General features: G+C 37.4%; 1 protein-coding gene across 1 annotated transcript; it reads left to right on the forward strand.

Annotated features, from left to right (window-relative positions):
• Positions 1 to 8792: 8792 nt before the first annotated feature.
• LOC126379795 (leucine-rich repeat-containing G-protein coupled receptor 4) lies at positions 8793 to 26571 on the forward strand. The gene is made up of 8 exons (XM_050028682.1): positions 8793 to 9195; positions 20861 to 21029; positions 22332 to 22538; positions 23493 to 23681; positions 23771 to 24001; positions 24081 to 24302; positions 24415 to 24613; positions 25356 to 26571. Exons 1-8 carry the CDS (start codon positions 8864 to 8866, stop codon positions 25796 to 25798), a joined length of 1992 nt encoding a protein of 663 aa, XP_049884639.1. The 5' UTR covers positions 8793 to 8863; the 3' UTR covers positions 25799 to 26571.
• Positions 26572 to 27691: the final 1120 nt, after the last annotated feature.

Raw genomic sequence — 27691 nt, forward strand, 5'->3', positions numbered from 1 at the left:
AATGAGAAGATAATTTGTTACGTATTAAGTACGTACATAAGTGTAGGAAATTAATAAAATACTTATACGCATATAGTTTGTTTACCTCGATTAATATATTGAGATATAGAGACAGAAGGCCAATCATGTCATTGACATAAATTAATAGTTTAAACACTTTCAAAGCTGGATGACTTAATACTGAATAAGAGACTGCATTTGGATGGTAAGGCGTAATCAATAGATACATAATTAATATACAATATTATACTGCACTGCTACCTGCAAAAAAATATGGTCGATAATACCATCTTAACGTAATGCTGCACGCATAAGTACGTAGATTATAACCATAAGAAATCCATATTACATTTTAAAAGATATGCTTTGGAACTGTCGTAATCTACGAAAGAAATAATTGAATAGGACCAATTACTAACTAACCGTAAACATTATACTTACTAAATGTAAATATTATGGCTATACTATTAGATACTAAGTAAGTGATTACTTATTAGACTCCCAACTCGTGTCTCATGTGGACTGAAGGATTATACTTGATAATGTGCTTAAATAAAACAGTAGGTACTTACAATATTAATATGAGGTAGGTATTTGTTATTTTGGGTAATTTGGGTACTTCTTGCCAGCGTGCTTGTTTTATTAATATTAAGTAAGTATGCACGAAATACAATTGAAAAATAAATCTTATGTTTTAATAAACATTCTGGTAGCTTCTTAAATTTTTCATTTCAGGCACCGTAATAAATATATATCCTGCATGATCTAATATATTCGTAAATTCGGAAATTCCTGGTGATTCCAAACTAGTTTTGGCATCCGGGTGTCGAGCGCTTGAACATATTAGAACGGTTGGCCTGTCTATTTTACAACGCCGCATTTCGATGATAATATAATATAACCTATGAAACACCTAAGTGTGGCCATTATAAATTGATGACACGAGCCTCACCCGCTTCATTGTTATAATCAAATCTCAATGTTAAATCGATAATTGTTAGGTCGATATTGAACCACAAGTACTTACCAACTTTAGGTAGAAACTTATTTCGCGCTACTCAAACGTTGTTTGGATATCTGAGCGAATCAAACCCTATTGTTTGAAACAATTATCTTTACTGAATACCTACTAGCTTTCCGCACGCGACTTCATCCGCGTGAACTTACGTTAAATAGGATTGTCTCTCTTTAGTTGGGCAGCAAGCGTCTGATCTCCGGCCTGTCATGGAATGACATATTTGTTTTATTTTTTTGATACGTTTTTTGTTCTGTTGTTGACTTTCTGCGGCGCTTCCTTTCTGTTGTATTTTACATTTAAATATTTTGGCTTTTCTTATTTTGGTTTTATTACCTATTATCACGAGCCGTCGAGCATAAGTCCGTTACAAAAATCGCGTACTAGCACTCAAACTATGTCCATACCTTCAACGAGTTAAAAGAGTTACTTTCGGTTTTTATAGATAATATTAGTATAGATTTTGAATTTTTCCCTCGCGTCACTTGCAATGCGGTTGGCCCGCCCTATGTCCCGGTGAAGGCCCGGTGCGGTGCCATGCGAGATCGAACCGTGTTAGCAGTGCGTAAGTACTTTTTTATCTCGTTATTTTTTTTTTAATATTTGTTCATATTACATAAGTAGTGCAAAAGACATCTACTTACTTTAATAAAGAAAAAAATATTTTTTTGAAAAGATTTTTTTTGACGTGACTCTTTGTAGATTTTTTACTTTTCCGAATATATGGGGTGCGCTGAGGGCTCTCACCTGGTACAAAATTTAAGACAAGAGGCCTGAGGGTGCCTAGTAGGGCGCGAATCTCGGCTCAGGGCGTCGTCTGAGAGGAAGAATATTTGAAAGAATGAATCGACCTTAATGGGTTGATAGCGACAAGCGCTGAATGAGGGAAATCATCGACCACGCCGGCGGGGTCGGTATCGGGGTTCTGATGTGTTTGGTGTCGCGAGCTGATTGGCCGCCTCTATAGCTAGAGTAATTGGGTCGTCGGGATCGTCAAATCCCCTGGTAGTTGCGGCTTCCGAATACATCCCGCTCAGCCGGGCTCTGCATGGCGCGAATTATATTAAACGCTTCGACCAATAAACGATACGAATGCTATCTACTTAGATGGACGTCAAACGGCTATTGGTCAAAGGCTTCGGAATAATTCGCGCCGCACGCGGTGCGGTTGTTCATGCGAACCCGGCTGAGCGGGATGTATTCGGAAGTCGCAACTATCAGGGGATTTGGGTGGTGCGGAGCATAATCGAAAAAACGTTTTGAAGCTACTTACTTGAAAACTTCAAATTAAGTAAACATTGTTTTACACCCGTCGATAATCCAAATGATAATAATACAACATCTTTCCAAAATGCAACGAAAAAGAAATAGAGCAAATAATAAATTCCCTTCGTCCTATGTGCTACTGGTATTGATGGAATATGCTTTAGTTCTTTAAAGAAGTAAGTAAGTATACAAATATTACTGTCCCCCATTTACTCATATATTTACCCGACTGCTGCGATGTGAAAAGGGCGGTTATTTGTGTGACCGGTATGTATGTGAGCATGTCTGTTCCCTGCTAACTCCTAAACCACTTATCAAAATTTAGAACATAAACTAGGGGGCGAGTCATAAGGCAAGCACGTTACAAATAAAAATATAAGTAACTTTAAAAACTAAAACCCGACTACGGGAAAATCGATTTAGTTTTTAAACATATAAGTACGTACTTTTGTTAATTCTTGTATCTCGTCTGGAATTTTAACATGGAATCGTTATTAAAACACATAACAACGGGCTCTTACCGCGATTAAATCAGGGATATGAGACTCCCGATATTTCGACACTGTTGCAAGTGCGATGATGGAGTAGGTTGATCCATAATTTTCTACGGGCAGACATATCTGTCTACCCTCTTTCTTTGCCGCTTGTTTATGTATTTGATATCGGAATGTTCGGAACCATCTGAACTCGCACCAAACTCACGATAATAACCGCGTAAACCTAAAACAATGCATAGAAACGTTCTCATTAATCCAATTAGTACACAAATCTGGACCTAGAGACTGCGTCAACAATCACCGCTGCTTTACTGTTTTACCATCACTATCAAAAATCTTTGAAAAAATAATATACTGACTAAAAGCCAACTACTTAGTTGCTATCCGATGGCCCAATCTGTCCTGAGAATTCACAAAGATGCCATTCACAAAACCATTACGGTATCTAACCGCGGCTATCTTCTGAACATTATTAAAAAAGTAAGTATGTCTAATTCGAACCCATTCAATAAAATAGTCAGGTACCTATATAATAAATAACTTGTCCACATATTCGTATTTGATAATTACCACGTATACATTATTATTTTGTTTGCACGACAAATATTTTCTTGTTTCACACTTTTTAGATCGCGATATTTCCGTAATCGAGTTTTAGGTTTTACTAGACAGATTTTGAAGTCGGTAGGTATAACTTTTTAAATATTTTTTTATTGTCGATACGTTCCGAATGCATGTACTTATAGCAAATACTTAAGTATATGTGCTAATTATATTTACTGATAAGATAAGCCGTAATAAACGTGGTATTCTTCACGACCAGAAGAACACAAAAATATCGTACTTACATCCGGTGGTATGTTTAAACTAAAACTAATACGGAGTAGTTTCAAAGTTTATATAAGAATAACTGGGTAGTTACTTACAATCATGTTATGATATTTAGGTATAGATATTGTTTTACAGTAGAGTATGAAAGCATCGGCCAAGCTACATAATTTTGCCCTTATTATCTACTTATATCTATAAATATATCCTTCTGCCCTTATTCCACTCTCAGTGGGGTCAGCACAACATCATCATCCCATTAACGTCCCCACTGCTGGGGCACGGGCCTTCCCTATGGATGTATAGGTAGATCGGCCTTAAACCATCACGCGAGCACACAACATACTGGGCTGAAAAAATCTGAATGCCATCGAAACGACAAAAAGACGAAGCACAACATGTATTCCTTTTCCATTCAGTTTTCTCAGTCGTCATCTCGGTACTCACACCTTTCACACACATATCCTTTTTTACACAATCCATCCACACTATCTTGGGTCGTCTCCTACCTCTATATCCATCCACATTCATACTCATAACGTTCCTCTTTATATGCCTTTCATCCCTCCTCATTACGTGCCCATACCATGCTAACCTGTTGCTCCTCAATTTTTCAGTGACCGGCGCTGCTTTCAGACTTCCTCTTATAAATTTCATAAATACGTATGGTGCAGTGCATAGGCCAAATGGGAGAACATTAAACTCATCCATTTGCGATTTCCATTCAAGATGTAACATCCTACTATAATTTTATGATCTGAATGAAATTAGAAAACAAGTGTCTTGTAAATCAATAGAACCCATACACGTAATAGTTATGTTGTAATAAATTTAGAGCAGTGCGACAGTCTTCTATATTAAATAATTCTTAATCTTGTCCATTCTGGTCACACTCACATCATCTGAAAATTCGAATATCGCCACATGTACTCTTCTTTCATCCGTCTCCTTTTCCATACATATTTTTGACTAAGGTGTATAATTTGAAAACGGCTTGTAGAGTTAGAGCGTGTAAAGTTAGAAGCTTGGACATGAGATCTGATAATAACTTTTTGACGGTGCGAACCATAATATTTGTATAGTATTAGCAGCATTTTACACGAAAATGTTTTTAAAACCATATTTTTTTATTTCCATCCCTTATAATTTGAAAGGGAATGGTGATTTACCAAAAAACCTAATATATGTTTAAGTAGGATTTTCTAAGACTGTCAATTATCAGACTTCTAGCATTAAAAATTGTGGTACTCTCATACAATTTTCGATCCCCTAGTTTAGGGGGTTAGGTTAGTTCCAACTTTTAGAAATGTAATGCAGGTGCTTGTGTGCAAGCGGGTGCTTGATGTTGTTGATGCTGGGGATGGGAAAGGTGTAGGTAGGAAAGGTGGGCGCCGGTGTGAAGGGGGAAGGTCGCCATCATCATCATATTGTGATGGTTAGTGGCCACAATTTACTTTATTTGACGATAATTAAAGTACTTAGTATATTTTGATGACCTATCAACGGACGAGGTATAAATTATACATATTTCACTTTTTAAAACGTACAAACGTATGTTGTTTTTAATTAGGGGATGATGGAACAGCCTCCATGGTCTATTGGTTAGAGCGCTAGGCTCACGATCTGGAAGTCCGGGTTCGATGTTCGATGGGGACATTGCCGAAATCACTTTGTGAGACTGTCCTTTGTTTGGTAATGACTTTTCAGGCTTGAATCATCTGGTTGTCTAAAAAAGTACCTAAAATGATTCTGTGCTTCAGAGGGCACGTTAAGCCGTTAGTCCCGGCTGTTAGCCGTAAAAACACCTCTACCATATGCTATGTTCCATACCCCCTTTCGGTTCATTGAGGGCAGGCCTGTGCCCAACAGTGGGACGTATATAGGCTGTTTATGCTGTTGTATAAAGGGGAAGATAGAATTACTTAATTTGTTGGTGTCGTACCCTTTACAAATATTTTAGATGTTTCCAGAATAATGCATTAAGTCACTCATGCAGATTGTCAGAATTCATCATCATCAGCCCATTAACGTCCCCACTGCTGGGTCACGGGCCTTCCCTATGGATGGATAGGGAGATCGGACCTTACACCATCACGCGGGCCCAGTGCGGATTGATGGTTATTAACGACTGCTAATGCAGCCGGGACCAACGGCTTAACGTGCCTTCCGAAGCACGGAGGAGCTCGAGATGAAAACTTTTTTTTTTGTGGTCACCCATCCTATGACCGGCCTTTGCGAAAGTTGCTTTACTTCAACAATCGCCGACCGAGCGCGTTAACCACTGCGCCACCGAGCTCCTCCAATTGTTAGAATTAATGTTTTCAGATGCGCATTAACGGTGATTAGATATCGCTCTGCTTACCCTATTAGAAACATCAACATGAATGAGAGACTTTCCTGGCTACGTTCCTTAAAAACAATATAGATGGCGCTATACATACTTTTCTTCGTTTAACTTTCTAATTTCATGGATAACATACATATGCATCTTTTATCTTTGTTTATGGGTATAAACTTAAGACTCTCCTACTCGACTCGGTTCCTGATTTAAGACTTCTATTCCCGATGTAAGACTCTTATTCCTGATATTTGACTAAATAATAAATGAATAAAGACAAAAAAAGAAATGGCTTCGGCCTTCGAAAACAATTTACTAATGACAGAAAACAAATTCAAGAAATCACATGAAGAAAAATTTCATTTGACTTGGCTGTATGGCTATGTTCCTTTGCCTGCTCCTTCTCGGGGCAAATTTAACCAAAAAAAAAAAAGATTTTGGGTACTTATAAATGATATCGCCATCTATATTGTTTTTGGTAGCCTGGAAAGTCCCTCATTATGTAAGTACGTTTAGGTGGTATATACGTGGGTTTTTACGAATGTTTATTAAGGAAATAAATGTTTCTAATTTACGCTATGGACTATCTGATGATAAGAAAGCAACAGAGATTTAATTTAGGTACTTACCTAACTACCTACTCGAAATACATAATACAATAGGATTAATAAGTCCGCCTTTTATGTTTTTAATCTTGAGAAGTAATAATCACCATAAATTCGGAGGTGCTCTATAAGCTTACCGAAACCCAGCATAAGTGTTTGCTCAATACCGTGATTTATTGTGGTTCTCTAGAACGATTTAGGTAGGTGGACTATTTTTTATTATATCACTAATTTAAGAGCCACGCTCTTGTCGGCATAGCATTCTTCATGCTAGTTTTTAAGGAAATTATATTTCAAAGCCGTACTAGGTCTCCTGTCCTCCGCTTCGTTCAGTACTTCTTTTAGGACTGACAGTTACTGCTGCGTTGCCCTTTGTCAGGTTCCAAGTTGCAGTCCCTGTGACTCGCCTCTTCCGGCCTGCGTTGCTGGACCGATGGCTCCCATCTCCGCCTCTGCAACCGTTGAGGTCTTCACCTGTATCCCTGGGCAAGAGTTTTACGTCATACCCCGTAGGTCTGGGTCCCTATCCGAACTCAGCCACCATCGCACATCCATCATCCAACTCTCTTTTATTATATAAATAAATATTAATGAATACTTACTTAATGATAATAATAAACTAATGTGCGCTGATTACAATATTTAGAAATAAGCCATTAGGAAAACGTGTCTCCAATGCGATAATGACATTGTTACGATTGAAAAGATTAACTCGCAAGTTTCAAGAGACTAGTAAGTAATTATAGCTACTTATTTATAAACACGTCTAATAAATAATTGATAATCTTTGCACTGGCTGGTAATACTTACGTCTGCGAAAATTGTTCAAGTTAACCTGTGTTGGTTTAACAGTATAGATTACGTAACTGGAGATAGTATATTCTCACTTCTCTGTTTTCAATACAATTGAAAACATCAGATGAACTAAGCACTCATTCCTCACCAAGCTTTATGTTGGACCAACGTGATAGGTGATGAGCCGTATCACCGTCTATGGTAATTGGTGCAAGTCTGGTACCGGTGTTGGAAGCGGCGCTCGTCGATTGAGAAGCAAGCAGGCGTACCACAGGACCACAGTGACAAATTTCTACTAACTTTAATTTAATAATTGATGTAACGAGTTGCAATTAGCTAGTAACACAAATGGCGAGTTCTTCAGACTCGCGTCTGTTTAGCGGGCTTGTTGTCAACTTTGTCTCTGGCGTCCTTGTCATTATCTATGTGCAAATTTTCCTCTGAGACAGTCTAACGGTGCAGTCAGAGAAAACAGCTTGTGCAAGAAAACTTCTGTAATAAGTACTTACTACGGACTTTGGATCCAAGCTTTAGTACCTGCCGGTTTTTATGAAGCAATCACAAAGCTACTAATCTATTATCGTAGATTGCTAATGCTTCATTGGATGGCGTTAGTTTACTTACGAATTTAAAATAAGTCCTTATTTTGATTTATTAAGAGATAGCATTTCTATTGACACGTGGTACCATGTGTATTTGGTAGACGGAAAAATATTAGGGGCACGCACCGCAAAAGAAATAATCGGAACCATTCTTTTAGATGAGAATTGGCACTTGAGTTAAAATAGGGCCATTTCGTAATCTCTGTGTACGTAATATACATGATATATATGGTAGTTATAATAAATGTGTTTAGTCCATCTATATATTAAGTATAGTTTCTTATATCAATCCGTATTTATAACCTATTAAACAGGTTTATCTATCTGTACTAACTTTGACATAAATAGATACTTACTTACCTGAATTTATACAGTAATTAAAGATTATTATTTTTCTTTAAGAGTATAAAAAAAGCATCATGTGCAGCTTCATAGTCTCTGCTTACCCCTGCGGGAAGTAATTGTGGTACCTACGCCAACGCCTACTTGTAATGAAAGTAAGTAAATGTTACAAGATTTAGTTTTATAAGTCCAATATTTTATTGGAGCAAGTACCTCAAATTTTTGTCTATTAGTAGTAACTACGAGTGGCAATTTTCCATGGTGACGAAGTGACCACCTAAACTCACAAATACGAAAACTGAAATAGTTAACCTTTGTACGCGGCTGACGTTTTATACCTTTTGTGTGTTATCGCGGTAGACCCCCTTTATATGTATATATCGAGTGGATTAAGTGTACAAGTTTAATATAGAGTATATTAGTTAAATAATAAAGTGCAGAATGCATATGGGTGGCGGATGCATGGACTCGGGGTGGATCGTACGTCGCCGGCGTCGGGCGGCAATCGCGCGCGGGCCCTGGGACCCATGCTGCGCCCGCGCCAGTAACGCGATCAGCCCCGAACGGCACACACGATGATCGCGCACGCGCACGCGCTCGCCGCTGCGCTGTTATGTGCGCTGGCCGGCCAGCTCGGTGCTGGAGCCAGTCTACACTGCGCTATGAGAAGAGAAATTTCACCCTGCACCTGTCGACGCGAGGAAACTGGCACCGGTGCCATTCTAGTGGTTTGCCAACGAATTACTGCTTATGAAGACATTGCACGAGCTCTCACCAACAAATTCAGCCCTGAAACGAAGATTGGCCTGGATATCTCCTACTCGCAACTTCCAGACTTTGCGGATCATAGCTTCCGAGAACTTGGTCTTTCCATTACAAGGCTCAAGTTAAACTTCGACAACTTAAGGTAAGCTCTATAATTTTCTTCGTTGTTGGAGCGCTACACTTCCGACGATGAGGATTTCTTTTAGGTTGCTGTCGCGAAATTTATATTAAGACTATAACGGGTATATAGGTTTTCGTGTGTCATATAAATTTTAAAGTAGTAAATATATGGTGATGAAGTTTTATCAAAACAATGTGTAAGTTGAATGAGAAAACAACAGGTCTGTGATAAGAGGAGCGCTACAGCGATGAGGATCGGCTCGTTATCAGAGGAGTGGGCGGCGCCCTCGCCAGGGTTGGCGGCCGAGCACGCACCAGCCTTTCCATTGGCTGTCAAACCAACAAAATCATATAGATGCTGCCAGCACTACTCAAACAATTAAAATATCATGAGACAATCACAACCGTTTCTCAGTAAATTTCCCTTCTAAATGGGTTTATTATTGAAGCTAAACGCTTATCAATGTTGTAATTACAAATATAAGTTAAATAACAAAAAATAATATAATGGACATAGACTCTGAAGTGGGATATGAGCAATATTTGCAAGCCGTGATAATTTTCGGTGGTTTGGATTCTCAGAAGACAACAATTAAGTTGTCCATGACCCGGGAGCTCGACCCTTATTGACCACTCAATTGATCACCTAAGATTTAATGTCATCGTAATTGCATTTATGAAAACGTAATGGTCTGATTTAACGACATTCATTCAACAGTGAAGTCTTAATATAAAATTTAAAAGTTGTTTTCAACAAAAATGGCCTTTGTTTTATTATGGAATATAAGGTTTTGTATGGTACAATTTTAAAAACGTGACAGATTTATTTATCAATTGCGAGTTCCAATTCCCAGAAATGTTTCTCGTGATGTTATTTAGAATATCAGTCACATAGAGGATTATTTAGTTCCGTTATGTAGTAGCTAACCTTTCGTCAGTGAACTCCAGATCGTGTGGGGATGGCATCTAGGAGACGTTGCTCGATAGTTTGCCCGGGTTATCGGGGGTCGCTTCTAAAGCAGTAAAATTGAATGATATCATGTCGGTCGTGTCGTATTCACTATATTTACTCATTAATGGTGCACTAATAAATTACAGTAGCCGTTGTTTGTCGTGTTTAGAATTTGTAAACTCTTATTACACCTCGTTGAATCTAAAATAGGTCTATTTAGTACGTACATTATTTCAATTCTTGGTCCATTACGAGTCTGTATGTTACTTTCTAAACGTTTGCATTGCTTCCTTCACGGTATGCTTAATTATAATTTCTTATAAATTCATTTCCAAACATATTTGAACAATTGATGCCTATCTGTACATGTACCTACAGAAAATGAAGCAATGAGGTTCGGCAGACTAGGTAATCTAAAAAGCTAAGTGTGTTCTAAAGAAATCTACGTACTCACTCCACAAAACTTTTGCTTTTGTACTATTTTGGGTCCGTTTAAGAAACCCAGAAATAGTGATTTGCTATCCAAATTAGAGCTGTTGAATAAAATTAAGTCAATGTGGGGAAGACCGTCTGGGCTAAAAGACCGTCTAGTGCCAATAGCTTCTAAATTTTAATAACTAGCGCCTTACGTCTCTGTTGATAAAACAGTCCCTAAAAAGCCAGTCCGAGCTAAAACCGTAGATGGCGCTTGTATGATTAGTTTGGACATTATCGGGTCAGCAATTGTTTTTACCATTTCGCGCTTCAGAATGCAGTGGCCAATAGCGGATTTTTAATTAAAAAAGTGGCAAATCAGAAGATTTTCAGAAGTTTTTCTGATCACGTAGGTAATTTATTAATATATTCGTTAAACATAATACAGAAATATAGCTTTTATTTAAAATTTATACCCGTGTGAAATTTCAAATTTTAAAATGTAACAGTTGGGAAGACCGTCTGCATTAAGAGAGGGAAGTCCGTCACACACATACAGCAGAGCGTATTTTATGCAAGATTATTGAGATAGTATTTTGTGTCCTATTCTGTTCACGTTATAAATCTTACTGACTTATACCTATTATTAATTAATACGCGTATAATAATTAATACGACAATCAAGACGCTTTTTAGTGACACCTTATTTGTTAAATTCTGATTAGTGCTTTAGGAGTTAGGAGGGAACAAACGTGTATACACACATACATACATACATAGCACATAACCCTCCTTTTGCTTCGCCGCAGTCGGGTAAACAATATGACTAAATGTTTACAACCACTGTCAATATGCCGGTCTTGCCTTGTTTAAAAATCATAATTTATCTATGTAATAAAAGTCCTATTCACAAAGTACGTATCAGAATGGCATTGTTGGTTCACCACCTGAAACTATTTTCATACGGCCTACGATTTGTTACTAATAATACGTTTTTTCTTTTGTGGATGGACTTGCCTTACACTGCATTGGAAGACCATCTAATTGCCAAGTTTTAAAAAAAAACGATTGTATATCAAAATATTACGGCGCTTTCTCTTATATTTAGACTTATAAACATAAACAAGTAAATAAAAGTATCTATCGTACCCGATCATATGACTTGGTCTACAAATAACGTAGCAAATAACATCTTCTTCAATAAACCCAGTCGAACTCAAATTTTAGCACAGTAAGACCGGCGTCTTCCCCACATTGACCTATTTTATGCATTTTTAGTAAAACATCAGCTTTTCCTTGTACAACAACGCGATTAAGTATTCCGTACAAAGTTGCAACAGAGCACAGCGACAGGAGATACCTAGTTCAAATAATCTCTTTGATTCGATTATACAAAGGCATATTAGCCATGTTTTGTTGTTTTATAAAAGGAAAAAATAACATATTTTAAACCAGGTGTACAGTAAATAAAGTTGTTTGCTTCTAAGCTGGACTAGGGTTAACCCAAATATAATTCTGTCAGTCGGCGAAGCGACGCCCTGAGCTGTATACATACAGCTCTACAGCCTGAGCTATGTTTCACGCCCACCTGGACACGCTGTTGTCTTAAATTTTGTACCGGGTAAGAAGTGCGGCAGCTTCCAATAAGTCATGCTTAAATATCTGTAATTATTGGGAGCGAATAAAAAACTTAGAACACGTTATTGGACCATTATATGGCAATGGGATGATCACCTTCCGCCATACAGCTCATCATATCCATATTAGGACTTCGTATCCAAAGTGGCTCTGCCCACCCTATTAGGGATTATCGGCATGAGTTTATGTGTGAATGTAATAAAGTTGTATTTTAAGGCGCTGGACATATTACAAGCGATGGATGAATGTAGCTAATGTGTGTAGGTCTGTAGGTGTGGTGGCACACACATTTTGTGTTTTGCCGATTTCTGGCGTTGGCGTTGTCCAATTCATGGGACTTGAATTGATAGTTGTACTTACATGTATGTATTTCCTATATTTGGATATCACATCTGCTGCATTTAATGGGTTTTTAATAAATCGTGACTACTAAAGCAGATTATTAGGGTATGATAAGTGTAGCTGATTGGTACCAATATTTAGATAGTTGACATTGAGTTATGAAAAGACCCATAGTATCTAGATTAAATCTACAAATATCAGGAATATTTTTGTAATGTTATGTCAAAGCAAATGCAATCACGCTCAGTTCTTCAGGCAAGCCTAGCGCGCTTCGTTTAATTCTATTTGCTGGTCCCGTTTTGTAATTTAATTACCCTTTGGCCTAAGCGAGAACGTCAATTATGAATCGTTCGACTCGCCGAGTGGCGAACCCCAACCGACACAGCATCTTGCTACTCACCATCTCAGTACCTGCTTATTTTCCCTACATTATTCATAACCATTTCTTTAGATTCTGTTATTAATATTTTAATCATGTAGCATTTCTAGATAACAGACGTCTGTTTGTTGTTTTTGAGGAATAATATAATCAATTTGTTTTTGAGTAAGTACTTAGTTATGAATGTGATATATTTTTTATTTATTTTATTAATATATATATCTAAGCATGCATATAAAGTGTAGCTGCTTGATATAGCTATTTCACATCTCAAGTACGAAAAGGGTGTTTTTAACAGATTACAATATTTGCGCACGATTATATTCCCAAAAAAATTGGGCTACTCAGAAGTACATCCCACGATTAACTGCGTTCTCGCGGTTCACGGTGTATAATGCTGGTATAAGGGTGCTATTCTTGCGTAAAACAATGAGGAAATGAGAGTTTTATTCTCTTGTGAGACAAAGTAGGTAGGGCAGTGCAGGCTAATAGACTACCTACTTCGCAAAAAAACATATCTTTGCCCTCTTTTTGAACAAATAACTATTAATGTAGTGCCCACACATTGAATTATACGAAAGTTTGTTATTTTATCCCTTGAATTCAATTAGGTACTAAGAATGTGGAAGCGTAAGGTGCCAAGTTTAGAGTGTGATGAATGTGTAATTTAGTCTCCGTAATTAAGTACTTACTTAATCTTTTCTTTGCAAACCGATCAAGTCAAGGTGCAGTTTACTAATTACCTGCTAAATGTTTTGTACTTACTTCATAGCTATTCTAACAAATAAATAAGTATTATAAGACTCATTTCTGTGCATGTAAATTCGTTTTCGTTTCACTTGTTGGTAGGTGATTCTATTATTGATTTTCCGCGCACCTATATTAAATGCCAATTACTAAGAATTTCCTATTACAAACAATGAGTTCTTAGAAATTTGTTTGTAGTTGATCAGGGGTTAAGATAAGTTGGCACGTTTTTTTCGAGGAAGGGTTAAAGCGGTTGTGTGTGCGTGGTAAAAAGAAGTGTAATAGTAATGGATGGTGTACGGGGCCATGGGACATGGTGGAGATAGGAGTTGGGCAAGCCCAAGCCGGGACGTCGGGCGCCGATGGTTGACCATGCGACCAATGATATTGCCGTTCCCAGGAATTTTCCCAAAGAGGGAATGTTCTTGTTGTAAAAATTCTTTAATAGTAAGGATTTTTTTTAGTTTCTTGTACTCTGATCTTATCTGTTCAAAGGCTAGGTCTAAAGGTCTGTTTACATTTTTGCGCCTATTTATTGCTGGGAATGTTCCCAAAGTGGGAACATTCTCGGGAACGGCACATCACTGCATGCGACCGTTTGGCGCCGCCCCTGCGTTGATAACCCCGGAACGTTGACCCGTCACATTAGTGTTTACTAAACTCAGCCGCACGCTCTCCATCCGACTTAATGAATGTCCAGCGGCTCTTCTACTTTTACTGCATTTCTTGAAAGATAAGTCAAGTTCTTCTCGCAATTCCTAGACTAATTAAATCTGGGGGTTAAAAAGACCACATTGAAGCAATTCATCTAAAAATGCAATATTGCTATTTCAAATTTGCTGACATTGGCCCCGATTCCTGCAGACACCGCCTAATTTTATTTAAAGTTATATCCGTCATTTTCATATCCGTCGAAAAGGAAAGGGACGGATGATTCACAGCTCTTAATTTTAGGAAGAATGAGTGAATGAATGAATAACCCGGGCGAATCAAAAGTTACGTCGCTGGTATGCAATCCGTTTGACGTGCTGTCTACTTAACTGTGTCGGGTTATTGACGGATGTAAAATTTTTAGACGGTTGGTTTAGATTTGGGCTTAAAATTGACGTGTGTTCCATAAATTTTATGCTTGTCGATTACCCGTCCCTTTCCTTTTCGGCGGATAAGAAAATGACAGATATAACTTAAAATAAAATTAGATGGTATTTACAGGAATTAGCACCATTGCGCACTTATTTTTATATGCGCAAAACCTCCCTGGTCTGGCAGAAAGTTTCTTAATAGGTACTTATGTTTCTTTACTGTAATACCTATATGCTTTACCTATATACCGATATAGGTCAACAATGATACAAACGACCAGAATTACCATTTGCATTTTTAATAACTTCTAAGTAATCAATGGACCAATGCATTTTATTTAGGGCAATAAGTGGGTTTTAAGCTAAGTAAATTATGTTATTAATTTTATACTTGGTCTATGTGAACAGCCAGCTGGAATGGTAGTATAAATGTTTCCACCATGGAGTATTTCTACACCGCACGGAATACCTAGATGGAAGAGGTTGGAAGGGTCTAGTGAGCGTGAAACGCGCGCCATACAAATATGAGCAAATAGTTTAAACTTCCACTTTGCACTCCACTTTGCAAACTTTACGATGCACGGAGCTCCGCGATAGTAAATTAAAAGATCGTTTTGTGCATTATAACCTGCAAGGCAAAAAATCTAATACCGACTAAGTAACATGCAAGGAAGTCCCTCCATCACAGAAAAGCTAAAATCTTAGTACGATCGGCTAATTATCGAAAAATTACTTTTGTTTGCAGTATCTTACGAAAAGTAATGATAAAGATGCAGCCTATCATACATAAAATATACATTAGGAATTTCAGAAGCAGTAGAGCTATCGTAGTTATGTTTGCAGGAGTAGTAGTAAAACAGAGTGGGGTTGAACAGGCGACGGGGGTTCTCATAGAAAATGCGCGTTAGGGCCTTTCCATCCTCTTTCTTCTATTCGCGTGGTTTTCGCCGCCGGTTTAACGTTTCTGATGCCAAAATTGGGCAGAAACTACGGAATTTGTACTAGGTTTTTGACATTTTTATGTACTTATGGTAAAAATTTCGGCCACGCCTGCCTAATCAAATCATAGTCTTTCTATTCAAAGAGAAATCGTCATTTTTTTTTAATAAGTAGTTTCAAAATTCCGCCCATTGCATTGAGTCTATTGTATCATGTCACCTATTATAACCACTATTGTATACGAATTAATGATTGGTCATTTCGTCACATACTTACCTAGGTAGCTAATACTGCGCCTACTGAATCCTAAAGAAATTATGTTAACATAAATGTTAAACTACATATTTACTTATACTATACAAATAGATCTTGACCAAAACCTCGAAGAGGTCGCCAATGTTATCGTTGGAGGTAATATCTGTGGTTAATTAGTACACATTAGTACACAGTAGGTGAAATATGATAACGCACTCTTTTTAAAATATCTTCTTTAGCAATCTATTTGAGCACGAATAACAATCAAGACGTTGGGAAGTAACGTAAAGAGTTGCAACACAATACTAGAATTTGTGTAGAATATTCAATTACTATTACAGAAAAGTATCATTCAGTCAATGTCGGTTTAGGTATTCGAAATGAGATTCTGGTTTTTATGTGACAGATGTCGAATTATCGACTACAAGAACCTTGCGTTGTATTGTTATTTATTTTATTTTATTTATTTATCGTTGTTACAATTTAATGTTACCGTATATGTAAATTATATATTTGGTAAGTCTTGTGTTCAATTGACTACTTTTCTGCTAATAAACAAATTCACTTTCATACACATATAAGCTCACGTCTGTATCAGGGTGGGGAGCAACAAGCAATCGGAATACATACCACTTTTGCAGACGCTTTTGATACATAATTCTAAGATGGATATATAACTGAACAGACCATCGTCCATACGAGATGCCCGACATACATTGGTATGTCGTACCTACACTTATCTACCGTATACGTAAATTATATATATTTGGTAAGTCGTGTTGTTACTTGTAAACAAACAGAGCATTACTCGCGCACCGAACTGGCTGCTGTATACATTGAACCTAATCGATGCAACGCAGAGTAATGCGTCATTCATTATAAAATATTTAGAAGACATTTCGACTTTCGATTAAGTACTAGACGATTTCGATTACACTGCATTTGACTGTAACTAACACTCACTCATACAGTACTCATACAGGACTCTGCTCCCTGCCAACACTAATGGGAAATAAGCGTGATCTTAAGTACTTACTTATGTTATACAATACTCTATTGACAGAATGTAGCATTATCCTTGCTGCTTTTTTAGGGAAAAATAGTTAAGTGGTTTCCCTCTTGCCTTCCGCCCCTCAGTACTCTGTCTGAGACGAGTGGGATGGCACCCAGAGTAGTCTATTTCAAAGCCGTACTAGATCTCCTAATACATAGGTAATCTTCCTACTAGTGATGTAACGAATGTTGGATTTTTCACATTCGCGAATGCGAATGCGATTGCGAATAATTATCTTCAACATTCGCGAATGCGAATACGAATGCGAATATTTTAAAATGTCAAAAAAGCGCGCTTAAAATATTTGATAGGTTTGACGTTTCGTATAAGTTTCACTTGTCACGGAATTACCAATAATTTTGAACGAAAAATGATTGTATTGAAAGCAGAAGTATTCAACGATGGGCGACATACAGGAGAAAATATAGCGGCAAAGTTAGAAACTATTTTGTCATCGTGGGGAATTCCCAAAGAAAACGTATTATGTATTGTAAGAGATGGTGGCACTAACATGAAAAAAGGTATTTCTTTATTGAGCATTAAAAACATTGATTGTTCATCGCACCAAATCCAACTTGTTGTTAAAGAAGGGCTTAAGTCACAAGAATCAATCACCGCAGCCATTAACAAATGTAAAAAGAAAGCGACACATTTTCACCACTCTAATGTAGCTCAAGATGAACTTTCGCTAAAACATTCGCTAAGTATTCGCATAAATTTTGCGAATGCGAATGCGAATATTCAAAAATTTGCGGATATTCGCGAATGCGAATGCGAATGCGAATATTCGTTACATCACTACTTCCTACAGTAAAGCCCTTTAAAATTAGGACGGACAGACAGCGTAGGTTTAGTAGTAGGATAGGTACGGCACCCCAAAAACGAAAAAAACAAACGAATGCAATGGTATATAAAAAAAAGGAAGCATGGAAAGAAAACCAACGTGGCAGACCACACATATCTTTCGTATTTTGCCTAGTCTAGGCTGTTTCTGACAAACTATAAATGATACATAAATATATACTTACTTACTTATATGCAATATTCTGATAACATTAAGTGTTCAAGACCTCAGATTAAATGCCCTCACTATAGGTACGTTTTACGGAGTATTGGGACCCCTGCCCGCTCATCGCGGGAGGGGATGCGCGGTTTGCATGCACGCGCACTGACATGACACCCGCGGCCCGCGTATAATGTTATGCGCCGCCGCGCGCTGGCGCAATGAGTGAACGCGTTGACCGTTTTAAGACATTTGGGTCTCATTTTGTTCGAAAATAGGTATCTACTCTTTCAATTATAAGTGACCACTTCCCAAATATAAATATGTACCTACTTACTTAAAAAAGTACCTACAGTTGTTTAGTGTCTGTGAACTTTTGAAGAATAATTTCGATCGCCGTTTGTACCTACGGTGAAACGAGATATACTTACTAAATCACTTAACGAGCAAAATATTCTGTATATTTGGTATCTAATAAGTAATTATTAAGAGTAGGTTAGTAAGTACTAAACATAACAAACTTTAGAGAAAAAGATCAACGATATACTTAATCGAAACTTACCTATGTCGGTAGGTAATAGTATAACAGGCCAAATTGCATGCTAAGCGATGATGATGAATGTAAAAATAAAAACATTTTATTTTGACTCTTTTCGATGGTCAGATCCGCCAGGCTACCGCATGGAAAAAACCCGATGTAAAGCTATCTATTTCTAAACTAAGATAGTGACCGGAAATCCCGCTGTCGCTTCCAATACCTATAATGTTGACAACTGACCGATTTGCATACCTAGTGGAGTGTCGTATCGTGGACACAGCCTTACAAAATCGGTACAGTGCCGAATTAGGGGAAGGCCTTCAAAACAAAAATTGCCAGAACATATAAAGATATTTGTGTGTGTTATCCTTAATAAGCTAATATTTTAAAATGTGTTGGTAGACCTACTTACGTTCAAAAACACAGGACTACTGACTAAGAAAAGTATTAATTGTAGAAATATTAATATATCGGTGACACATTAGCAATAATTTGCGTTACGTAGAGCAAGATAAAAAGTTATATTTGTCTTGAAAGTCAGATTTATTTTTATTTTTACCCTTTGTATGACTGCGTCTATCGTGTAGTGGAATAATGATTTACAATACGTGATATTTGTTATCTGTGTGCTTTCGTCGAATTTTGAGTACTTACTTACCTCTTATGCTCCGGAAATAGGCAACAATTTTTGTACTATTCCTACGCGGAAAGAAGCTTTATGTACTTATATCATACAAGTATACTAGATGGTGAGTGGTGCGCTCGCTGTTAAAGCAGTTTCGTATTTGTTCAACAATGACCCACCTATCTCCAACGGTTCAGCAAATACTATAGAACACTTGTATTTCCGCCATTTTGTTTTTTACCGATTGAAATTGACCAAGATTTAAATAGGTTTTGTGAAAAAAAAAAAGAAATGTTCCAGGTGCGTCAGATTTGCTAGGGGCTCCCTGATGCGGAGCAGTTTTTGAAAATCAGGAAGTATTTGCTTACTCAACATAACGTTTCGTCCAAATCCCCGAGTCTAGATTTCGTCTTAATTCGCTTTATTTCTCTAGTTTTAGCTGTCATATCAGCAGGATTGTGTATATTTGTTCCCAATGTGGTATAATGATGGAACTTTGCCCGTGGAGTCTCAGTGACTACCCACAGTCGGGGGACCTTAGCCTAATATCAACTTGCCAATATTAACAATTAAAAACCGATCCGACCAAAGGCAAGCACAGGTGCTGCTTCAGGCTACTTTAGAAAAAGTTTTGCATAAATTGAAAAAATAAAATACAGTCTGTAATATCTTCTTAAGTATTAAGTATATGTTTTTTCTCAGAGATTCACTATAGAGACAACTAATCTACATCAAAAGACCTTTAAAATCACAAATAGGTCAGCGGTATTAGTTGGTCCGGAATACAATGCCTCTTGACCGTAAAATTCAATGAAACACTATTATTCGACATCAAAAGATCATTCAAATGACATAAGTAATATAGATAATTGGTGTTGGTGGTCTAAACTAAAAGTTTGCCTGCATCAGACTTTAAAATCCAGAATATCTCTTGAACTACAGCTTTTTCAGGATCCACATAAAAATGTTTTCAAATGACGTACGGTTCATTGGTGAATTTTGCCAAAAGTATGTTTTTTATTTTGCCGTGTACTCCGATGATATTTTGATTGGATTTTGCATGCATTCTGAAGTACAAATATACGTACTAAATAATTGGCATAGGCGTCAGAATGATAGTTACACCGACCAGTCCTGACGTCAGGATGGCCAGTGTATGAGTCATACCATTTCATTTCAAAGTCATAACAACTTTATTTTTTATTTGAAATTGTGGCCCTCTACTCTATCCTTACTTACGCACACAAATAATTATTAACCTCTGACAACCTTATCATTGATTATAATGTGAACTTACGTCGAACAAATAATTTCTGATTCATTACAAAAGAGTACTTACTTAACAAAAGTATTGTGGTACAGAACCCAACGAGGGACTTTCCTGGCTACGTTTCTCAAAAACAATATAGATGGCGCTATACAGTTTTTCCTTCGTTTAACCTTCTAATTTCATGGATAACAGACATTACGCATCTTTTATCCAAATATCAAGCAACAATTATTCTTATACAATGCTTCTGCCATTATATTGTATTTTTGATTGTAAAATTATTTGCTTGACCAATGGGACAATAGGTAATACTTCTTAGACAATAGATACCTTAATTCATTAAAGCTGTACAACGCCATTTATATTGTTTTTGGTGAACGTAGACTGGCAAGTCCTTATTGTATTAATTTGTATGTAGCATGTGTTTGAGAGTAAGTTTTCTCTTGCAGTGAATTGAAAGAAAGTGTATTCACGAAGTTGGACCTGGTGGACTACTTCAGCTTGGCAGACAACTTGCTGGCGGACATGCCGCGGCATGTTCTGCGTCACCTGCCACACGTTAAAACGCTCGACCTCTGTAGAAACAAAATTGTAAAACTCACCGAGGAGGATTTCAAGGTAAATATTTTTTTAGATCTTCCTCTATTTATTAAATAGATAACACTCATGTGCTAGACAGTGTTTGAAAAACTTTATCAAGTTTGTAAACCTATTAGTTTCTGTAAGTAAGTAGTAAGTACCTCTAAATGACTGGGAAGTAGCAAGTTTGCTTTCATTCCTTGCTAAAACTAGGCCTACAAACCCATGTCTAATAAGAAATATAATCCTAGTACTTTAAGAGAATAATCAATAATTGGGGCTTTCCTTATATTGCACACAATTATAATATCTACCAATTTTTTTAAAACCATAACAGACTTGCCATAACGTCAATTCATATAACGATACGAAAGTTTAATATGAAATCATATACCATTACTTGGCATAATTATTATGAAAATTCATAATTTTATAAACCAAACTAGAAAAACCCATAATGTAAATATAAAATGTACCTAATGTTAACAATAGCGGTAACGGGCGCAAGCGAACCGAGTTTGGAACTCCGCGGCACCCCGACACTGTTGATATAAATAGGTTATGAAGGCTGTATGGCAGGAGACGAGCAAACGAGCCCCCTGCCATTTAGCCGAGTGGGTTAGGTTACTTGAGACCATCGAGGTCCGAAGAGCCGAGAGCCGGCTGTGCAGACTTGCTCTTATACTAATAAAATTGCTGATGAATTGAATAATTATATTAATTGATTGTTAGTTTATGTAATTATATTATAAAAAAAAAACCATTATGACAAACATAGGAGAACCATTTCAAAGGTACGTGTTTTAATTTTGCTTGCTTTTTAATGCTTTTTAATCTTTATGCGTATTTAAATTATTTTTATTAAAGATATAGGTATACCTACTTTTAAATTTGTACATTTGAACTTTATAGATTTCAATGATTATGGATTTTAATGCTTAGGTATTGTCAATTTCGGTATTTTTAATTATGGGTTCTAATATAGAACCCGATAATTGACCTCACAACTCAAACAAAAGAATTGAGAGTAGATCGAAATAATTTACTTGACGTAGGTACATCAATGATAAATAGATAGTACCTACATCCATAGGTTACCAGGCCGCTAAACCTGTTACTCCATCACGCAGGATAGACCAACGCAATCGCTGCCTAGTCGTTATAATTATAAGCCTTAAAATGTTAAGCACACGTCTTTTAGAAACATACGTTGAGCAACAATACGATATTCAAGTTCTGTGGTGGATTCGCCTCAGGATTAACCTCCTAACTTATGTTGTAGGTATTGCTTATATATAATTATAAATGTGACTCTAATTAAAAACATTTCAATCGTTTCAGGACATACAAGAAGTAGAACATCTTGTAGTAGCAGATAATCAGATATCCAAAATCGAGAAAAACGCGCTACCGAAAGCCCTGAAGCATGTTCACCTTGGAATCAATAAACTGACCTCACTGAATGGAGCGCTCAGAGACTTGGATGATCTGGAATGGATATTCATCAATGCAAACAACTTAAAATCCATAGATAATGAACTTCCAATCGTAAGTATTTTATTTAATACTACGTAGCTGTCCTGCATTACTACGTAGTAGTGGTAGGTAGGTATCCAAGTTTGCTGTTTAATAGTAATAGTTAGTTCTGAAGAATCTGTCCGTAAATTATAATCCGCATTTTATCAATAAGTACGTAGATATGGTTTCGAGAGCGATTTGTGTATTGTTTTGACGAATTCTAGTACATAAATCTGGTACTTACTTACTTAAATGTATTTTTACGCAGTTTCCATACAAACGCTAAATGATTCATTCTGAAGCTGTTAAAAGTATTCATAAGTGCGAACTGTATTGTCAGTCAGTCATTCCCCGTTATGGTTCTAAATGGCTGACTGCATACCGAACAATTAGATTAAATACGGTAGGAAGTACCCACATCTTAGGTTTTGGATATTAATTATGTACTAAGTGAGTGATTATAATGTGGGAAAGTCTATCTGCCCTGTTTACATACACATCAGAAATAGCCTATATACGTCCCACTGCTGGGCACAGGCCTCCCCTCATTCAATTGGAGGGGTAGGGAGCATATTCCACCACACGTTGCTCCACTGCGTGTTGGTGACGGTATTGTTTACAGCTAATAGCCGGATCCTTAAAGTGCCGTCCGAAGCACGGAACCACCTTACTTTTCGGAGAATCGGGTGATTTAAGCCTGCAATGTAAAGACATTGCAGAAGAAAAGAGAAGTGCTTCTCTTTTTGAGACTATCCTTTGTTTAATAAAGATTAAACAAAGGATAGTCTCAAAAAGAGATTTCGACAATGTCCCCATCAGGAATAGAACCTAGACCTCCATATCGTAAGCCTAATGCTCTACCACTTGACCACGGAGGCTGTTAGCATAGGTATATATTTTTTTAAATGTATAAGTAGGTATATTATGGCACCCGAACTATATTAAAGATGAATAAATAAACAATATTAACGTATTTACTTTCAGAAAGCAAAGAAAATTGTCCTCATTCATGCTGCTCGCAACGAATTAGAAAATTTACCGAAGGATTTGAGACAAATGCCTTCTTTAGAATCTCTTTATTTTTACGATAATCACATAAAATCTCTGGACGGAGCCCTGCAAAAGTCGCGACGTTTAATGAGGATAGGACTTTCGTTCAACAAAATTGAATTTGTGAGTTAATACTTAGTTATTCATCTAGTATCAATTATACTTACTTAGTTACAATAATTATTTTCAGTTCATTGCCTTTTGTGTTTTAGCTTGCAGAAGACGAATTTGCAGAGGCGGAAGTTCTTGCTGATTTAGATATTGCTTATAATCAACTGAAATCGTTAAACGGCTCTCTTCGCAGTCTAAAATCCTTACGATACTTGAATTTGACAAACAATCTATTAACGGAGTTTTCATTACAAGAAATCAAAGGACTAAAACGATTATCGGTTATCGATCTATCCCATAACAAAATCAATCATGTTACTGGGAATATGGAGGTATGTTGTACTAACTAGTTTTGCGTTCAATTATAATTAATAAAGCTGTGTATATATTATTAGTATATAATCATTCTAGAATCTAGTGGATGTTGAGACGCGTGTTCTGGAATTGAGACTCGACCACAACCGTCTTCTCTCCTTGGGAGGAGCATTGATGGGTCTACACGGTCTATTGCGGTTAAATCTAAGCAACAATCAACTGCAGCAAATATCACCAGATGACCTTATCGGTCTGGAGGACTTGAGGTTACTGGACATATCTCACAACCACATCTCATCATTAGAAGAAACTTCAAAGGTTTGTTTTATGTTTTGAGAGCATTGCGAAAATCTACTTACTTCTACTGCTCCAGCGACATTTAAGTGTTCGATTTAAATCAGTCGTTTATTAATGTACACATTGTTTCCAGACCTTTTTGCCGTCATTAGAGGAGTTGATAGCGCATCACAACAACATCACTGCGCTAGATAAGGATTTCCATGGACTGCCCTCGCTTTGCCTGGCTGATCTGTCTTACAATCAAATTCAATCTATGAACTATGATCTCGTAGCAAAGTCACGTTGCACTATCAATGGAATACCCAGTATTCTGAAGATATACCTTCAAGGTACAGTATTAAAATCTCTTGTTTCGTAATTATTAGATCACCTATTAAATAAACGGTTCGATCACATATAGGTACTTTACTCGATTTACTGCTTAAGCGAAAAAAGCGATTTATTATGACTTTTGTTTTTTTGATAATTGCAAAAGCGAACGCTATTTTGCTTTATGTACCTGTTTAAATATCGTGCTGCCTAACACTTGTTACGTGTATGTGATGCTCGCGATTTCCTATTTTATTACGAGGCTTTAATGTAGGTTCGAAAAACTTATAATTCCTTTTGTGTCAATTTTGTTGTTTGTGCAAATATTTGTTTAAAATAGTTACTAGGTACGTCGCTGATCATATATCATCGCGACAATATTATTTTTAGAGTGGTACTAACTTATTATTGTTAGGAATTTAGGTAATAGTTTCTATTTTATTTTCTTAGGTATTCTACCGGAGGTACATGTTGCTCTATGTAGGTACTTATATGACCAATCACAAAATTCAAATTAACATCTTACAGGAATGTCAGGAAAATATTTGAGTGATACCAATTCCTACTATATTATAAAAAGTTGTGGTTAAGTGCTAGCGAATGATATACTTTGTAGTGTTTGTCGGTTTCAATTATTTGTCGGTATTAATTACTTACTAGACTAGAGACCTTGTATAATTAGAATATTTATTAAAATGTAACTTTAGGGAACGATAATCGTCTATATATATATAAATTGTATAAAAAGGTATTTACTTGCAGATAACCCCGTACTGTGTGACGACCGACTTTACGAGTTAATGACTGTATTGGAGAGTTTAAATGCACGCGTTAGCGGCGTATCAACCTGTGTGGCGCCACAGACCACCGCGCCGGTGCTCATGCGGGCACTCAACGACATAGTGCCGCAGGAGGACCCGCCCGTCATCGTAGTAACGCACGTGGGCAACGGAGTGCGCGTGGTAGAGGGCGAGGCGGTGCCGCCGGGCCCGCAGCTGGCGTACCGCCGCGTCGGCGCGCTCATCGGGCACCTGATGCCGGAGCGCGAGGGCGGCCTGCCCGTGCTGGTGGAGCCGCCAGTCACGCTGCCCGCCGCCAGCAGCAACGTAGTCGTCAAGTGGCCGGACGAGCGGCGGCCGGAGGACCACGCGCACCCCCTCGCCGACCACCTGCGGCTACGCGACCTGAACACGTCGCCGCAGTGAGAATGTTTGTCATAGGCGCCGCGACGCGCACGCCGACGCCATCGAACTGAGTGCTTCGCCTTAGAAAATATACTGCCTCTATAGACTAGGGCAGAGTGTCTTATGATTCGATCGGGTGCATGGAAAACTATACAAGATACCTTCCTATTTGTTTAGGTCTGCGCTGTAAATAGGAGCGCTTATTAGGTACATCAGATATGCATCCTTCAAGAGGTATTCATACAGCGTCGAGCGACATGTAGGTAATAGATTATATTGTAATAAAAACAATTTGAGTGAATGTGTGGCCGATGTTTCACTTCAAAATGTGATATACCTAACATTAAAGTAATTCTGAAATTAATGACCTCATATATTATCACAGCACTCTTCAAAATTTCATATTTAAATTATTGGTGAAACTGTAACTAAAGATTATAATTTATGTAACAAAATATTGTGTAAGTTAAAGAATATTTCTATGTGTTATATTATATTTATATTGTGGATTAACATTACTAATAAAAATTGTAAGCAGTGCTAACATAGTCATTCATTTGTTTCCAAATAGATTGACCTGTTAAATTAACTTATGTTTAAAGTTTCTGGACTTTTATTTAGATATAATTTTAACTTGTAGTTTTCATGTGTAATCATTCAACCGTTAAGTAGAACGTTGTGTTTGTAGCTTTAGATGCCACTGTATGGAGAAAAATATGGATGTAGTTGTTGTTTCGAATAAATATTACTTTATAACGTGTTTTTAATTTACCAATAAAATTCAATTTGGTAACTCTAAAGTTTTTTATTTAGTTAAATGCACGTTGATGATATTACATTTCGTTAGATGATGTAGATATTTTTACAATATAACATAACATAGCAATAAACCTGTATACCCGAGTGGGTAGGCAGAGGTGAATACCGTATAGATAATAATAAATAGATATAATTGAGGAGCTCGGTGGCGCAGCGGTAAACGCGCTCGGTCTGCGATTGTTGAAGTAAAGCAACTTTCGCAATGGCCGGTCATAGGATGGGTGACCGCAAAAAAGTTTTCATCTCGAGTTCCTCCGTGCTTCGGAAGGCACGTTAAGCCGTTGGTCCCGGCTGCATTAGCAGTCGTTAATAACCATCAATTCCGCGTGATGGTTTAAGGCCCGTTCTCTCTATCCATCCATAGGGAAGGCTCGTGCCGCAGCAGTGGGGACGTTAATGGGCTGATGATGATAATGAGATATAATTGAGGAGTTGACATTATTAAAAATAATGATAAAAGACAAAACATTCGATCACATTGCTACTTTTTCTATCATGTTGGTTGTATGTAAGGTGGATTACCAACCTCATCTACCCTGGTGTCAGAGTTATTACCTATTGAGCCCCTGACATGGCGCATGTAACGACTACACGTGTACATTAGTAGCTTACTGCCTTCCGAAGTACGAATCATCATACTTTTGGACAATTAGGTGATCAGCCTGTAATATCCTAGCCTAACTAGGAATTGCCTTGCTGATTAGTAGATACTTATATATAACATAACGCAGCATCACGACTGTATCCCCGAAGAAGTAGGCAGTGGTGTATAAATAGTAACACGCACATTCATCGTCAGCTATGGTTAAGATCCATATAATAGTGGGCGAGTCCATTGCCGTTAACCAGGCACAAATCCTGTAAAACACGTGGATAAGAGTCGCATGCTTTCTTTATATGGAAGAAATAACTTCTGCAATTTTTTATAAACCCAATTCGTACAAACTAAGATAAAAAGAGATGTGTCGTTTGCCGCCTTACCGCGTATGTGAAACCGAGTCAGATACTTTAGTCAGCTTGCGCTCCCCCTTACCCTTTACGACCATAAAACTAAAGGACCAAAGAGAATGTAATGACTACGATATTGCTACGATA

The sequence above is a fragment of the Pectinophora gossypiella genome, chromosome Z (genome assembly GCF_024362695.1).
Source record: "Pectinophora gossypiella chromosome Z, ilPecGoss1.1, whole genome shotgun sequence".
Classification (NCBI taxonomy): domain Eukaryota; kingdom Metazoa; phylum Arthropoda; class Insecta; order Lepidoptera; family Gelechiidae; genus Pectinophora; species Pectinophora gossypiella.

Excerpts from the sequence above, each read along its gene's own strand:
- LOC126379795 (XM_050028682.1), top strand. The coding sequence starts at position 8,864 with ATGATCGCGCACGCGCACGCGCTCGCCGCTGCGCTGTTATGTGCGCTG. Across the intron at positions 22,539-23,492 it reads TAGATAATGAACTTCCAATC|AAAGCAAAGAAAATTGTCCT; the intron begins GTAAGTATTTTA and ends ATTTACTTTCAG. Across the intron at positions 24,303-24,414 it reads CATTAGAAGAAACTTCAAAG|ACCTTTTTGCCGTCATTAGA; the intron begins GTTTGTTTTATG and ends CATTGTTTCCAG.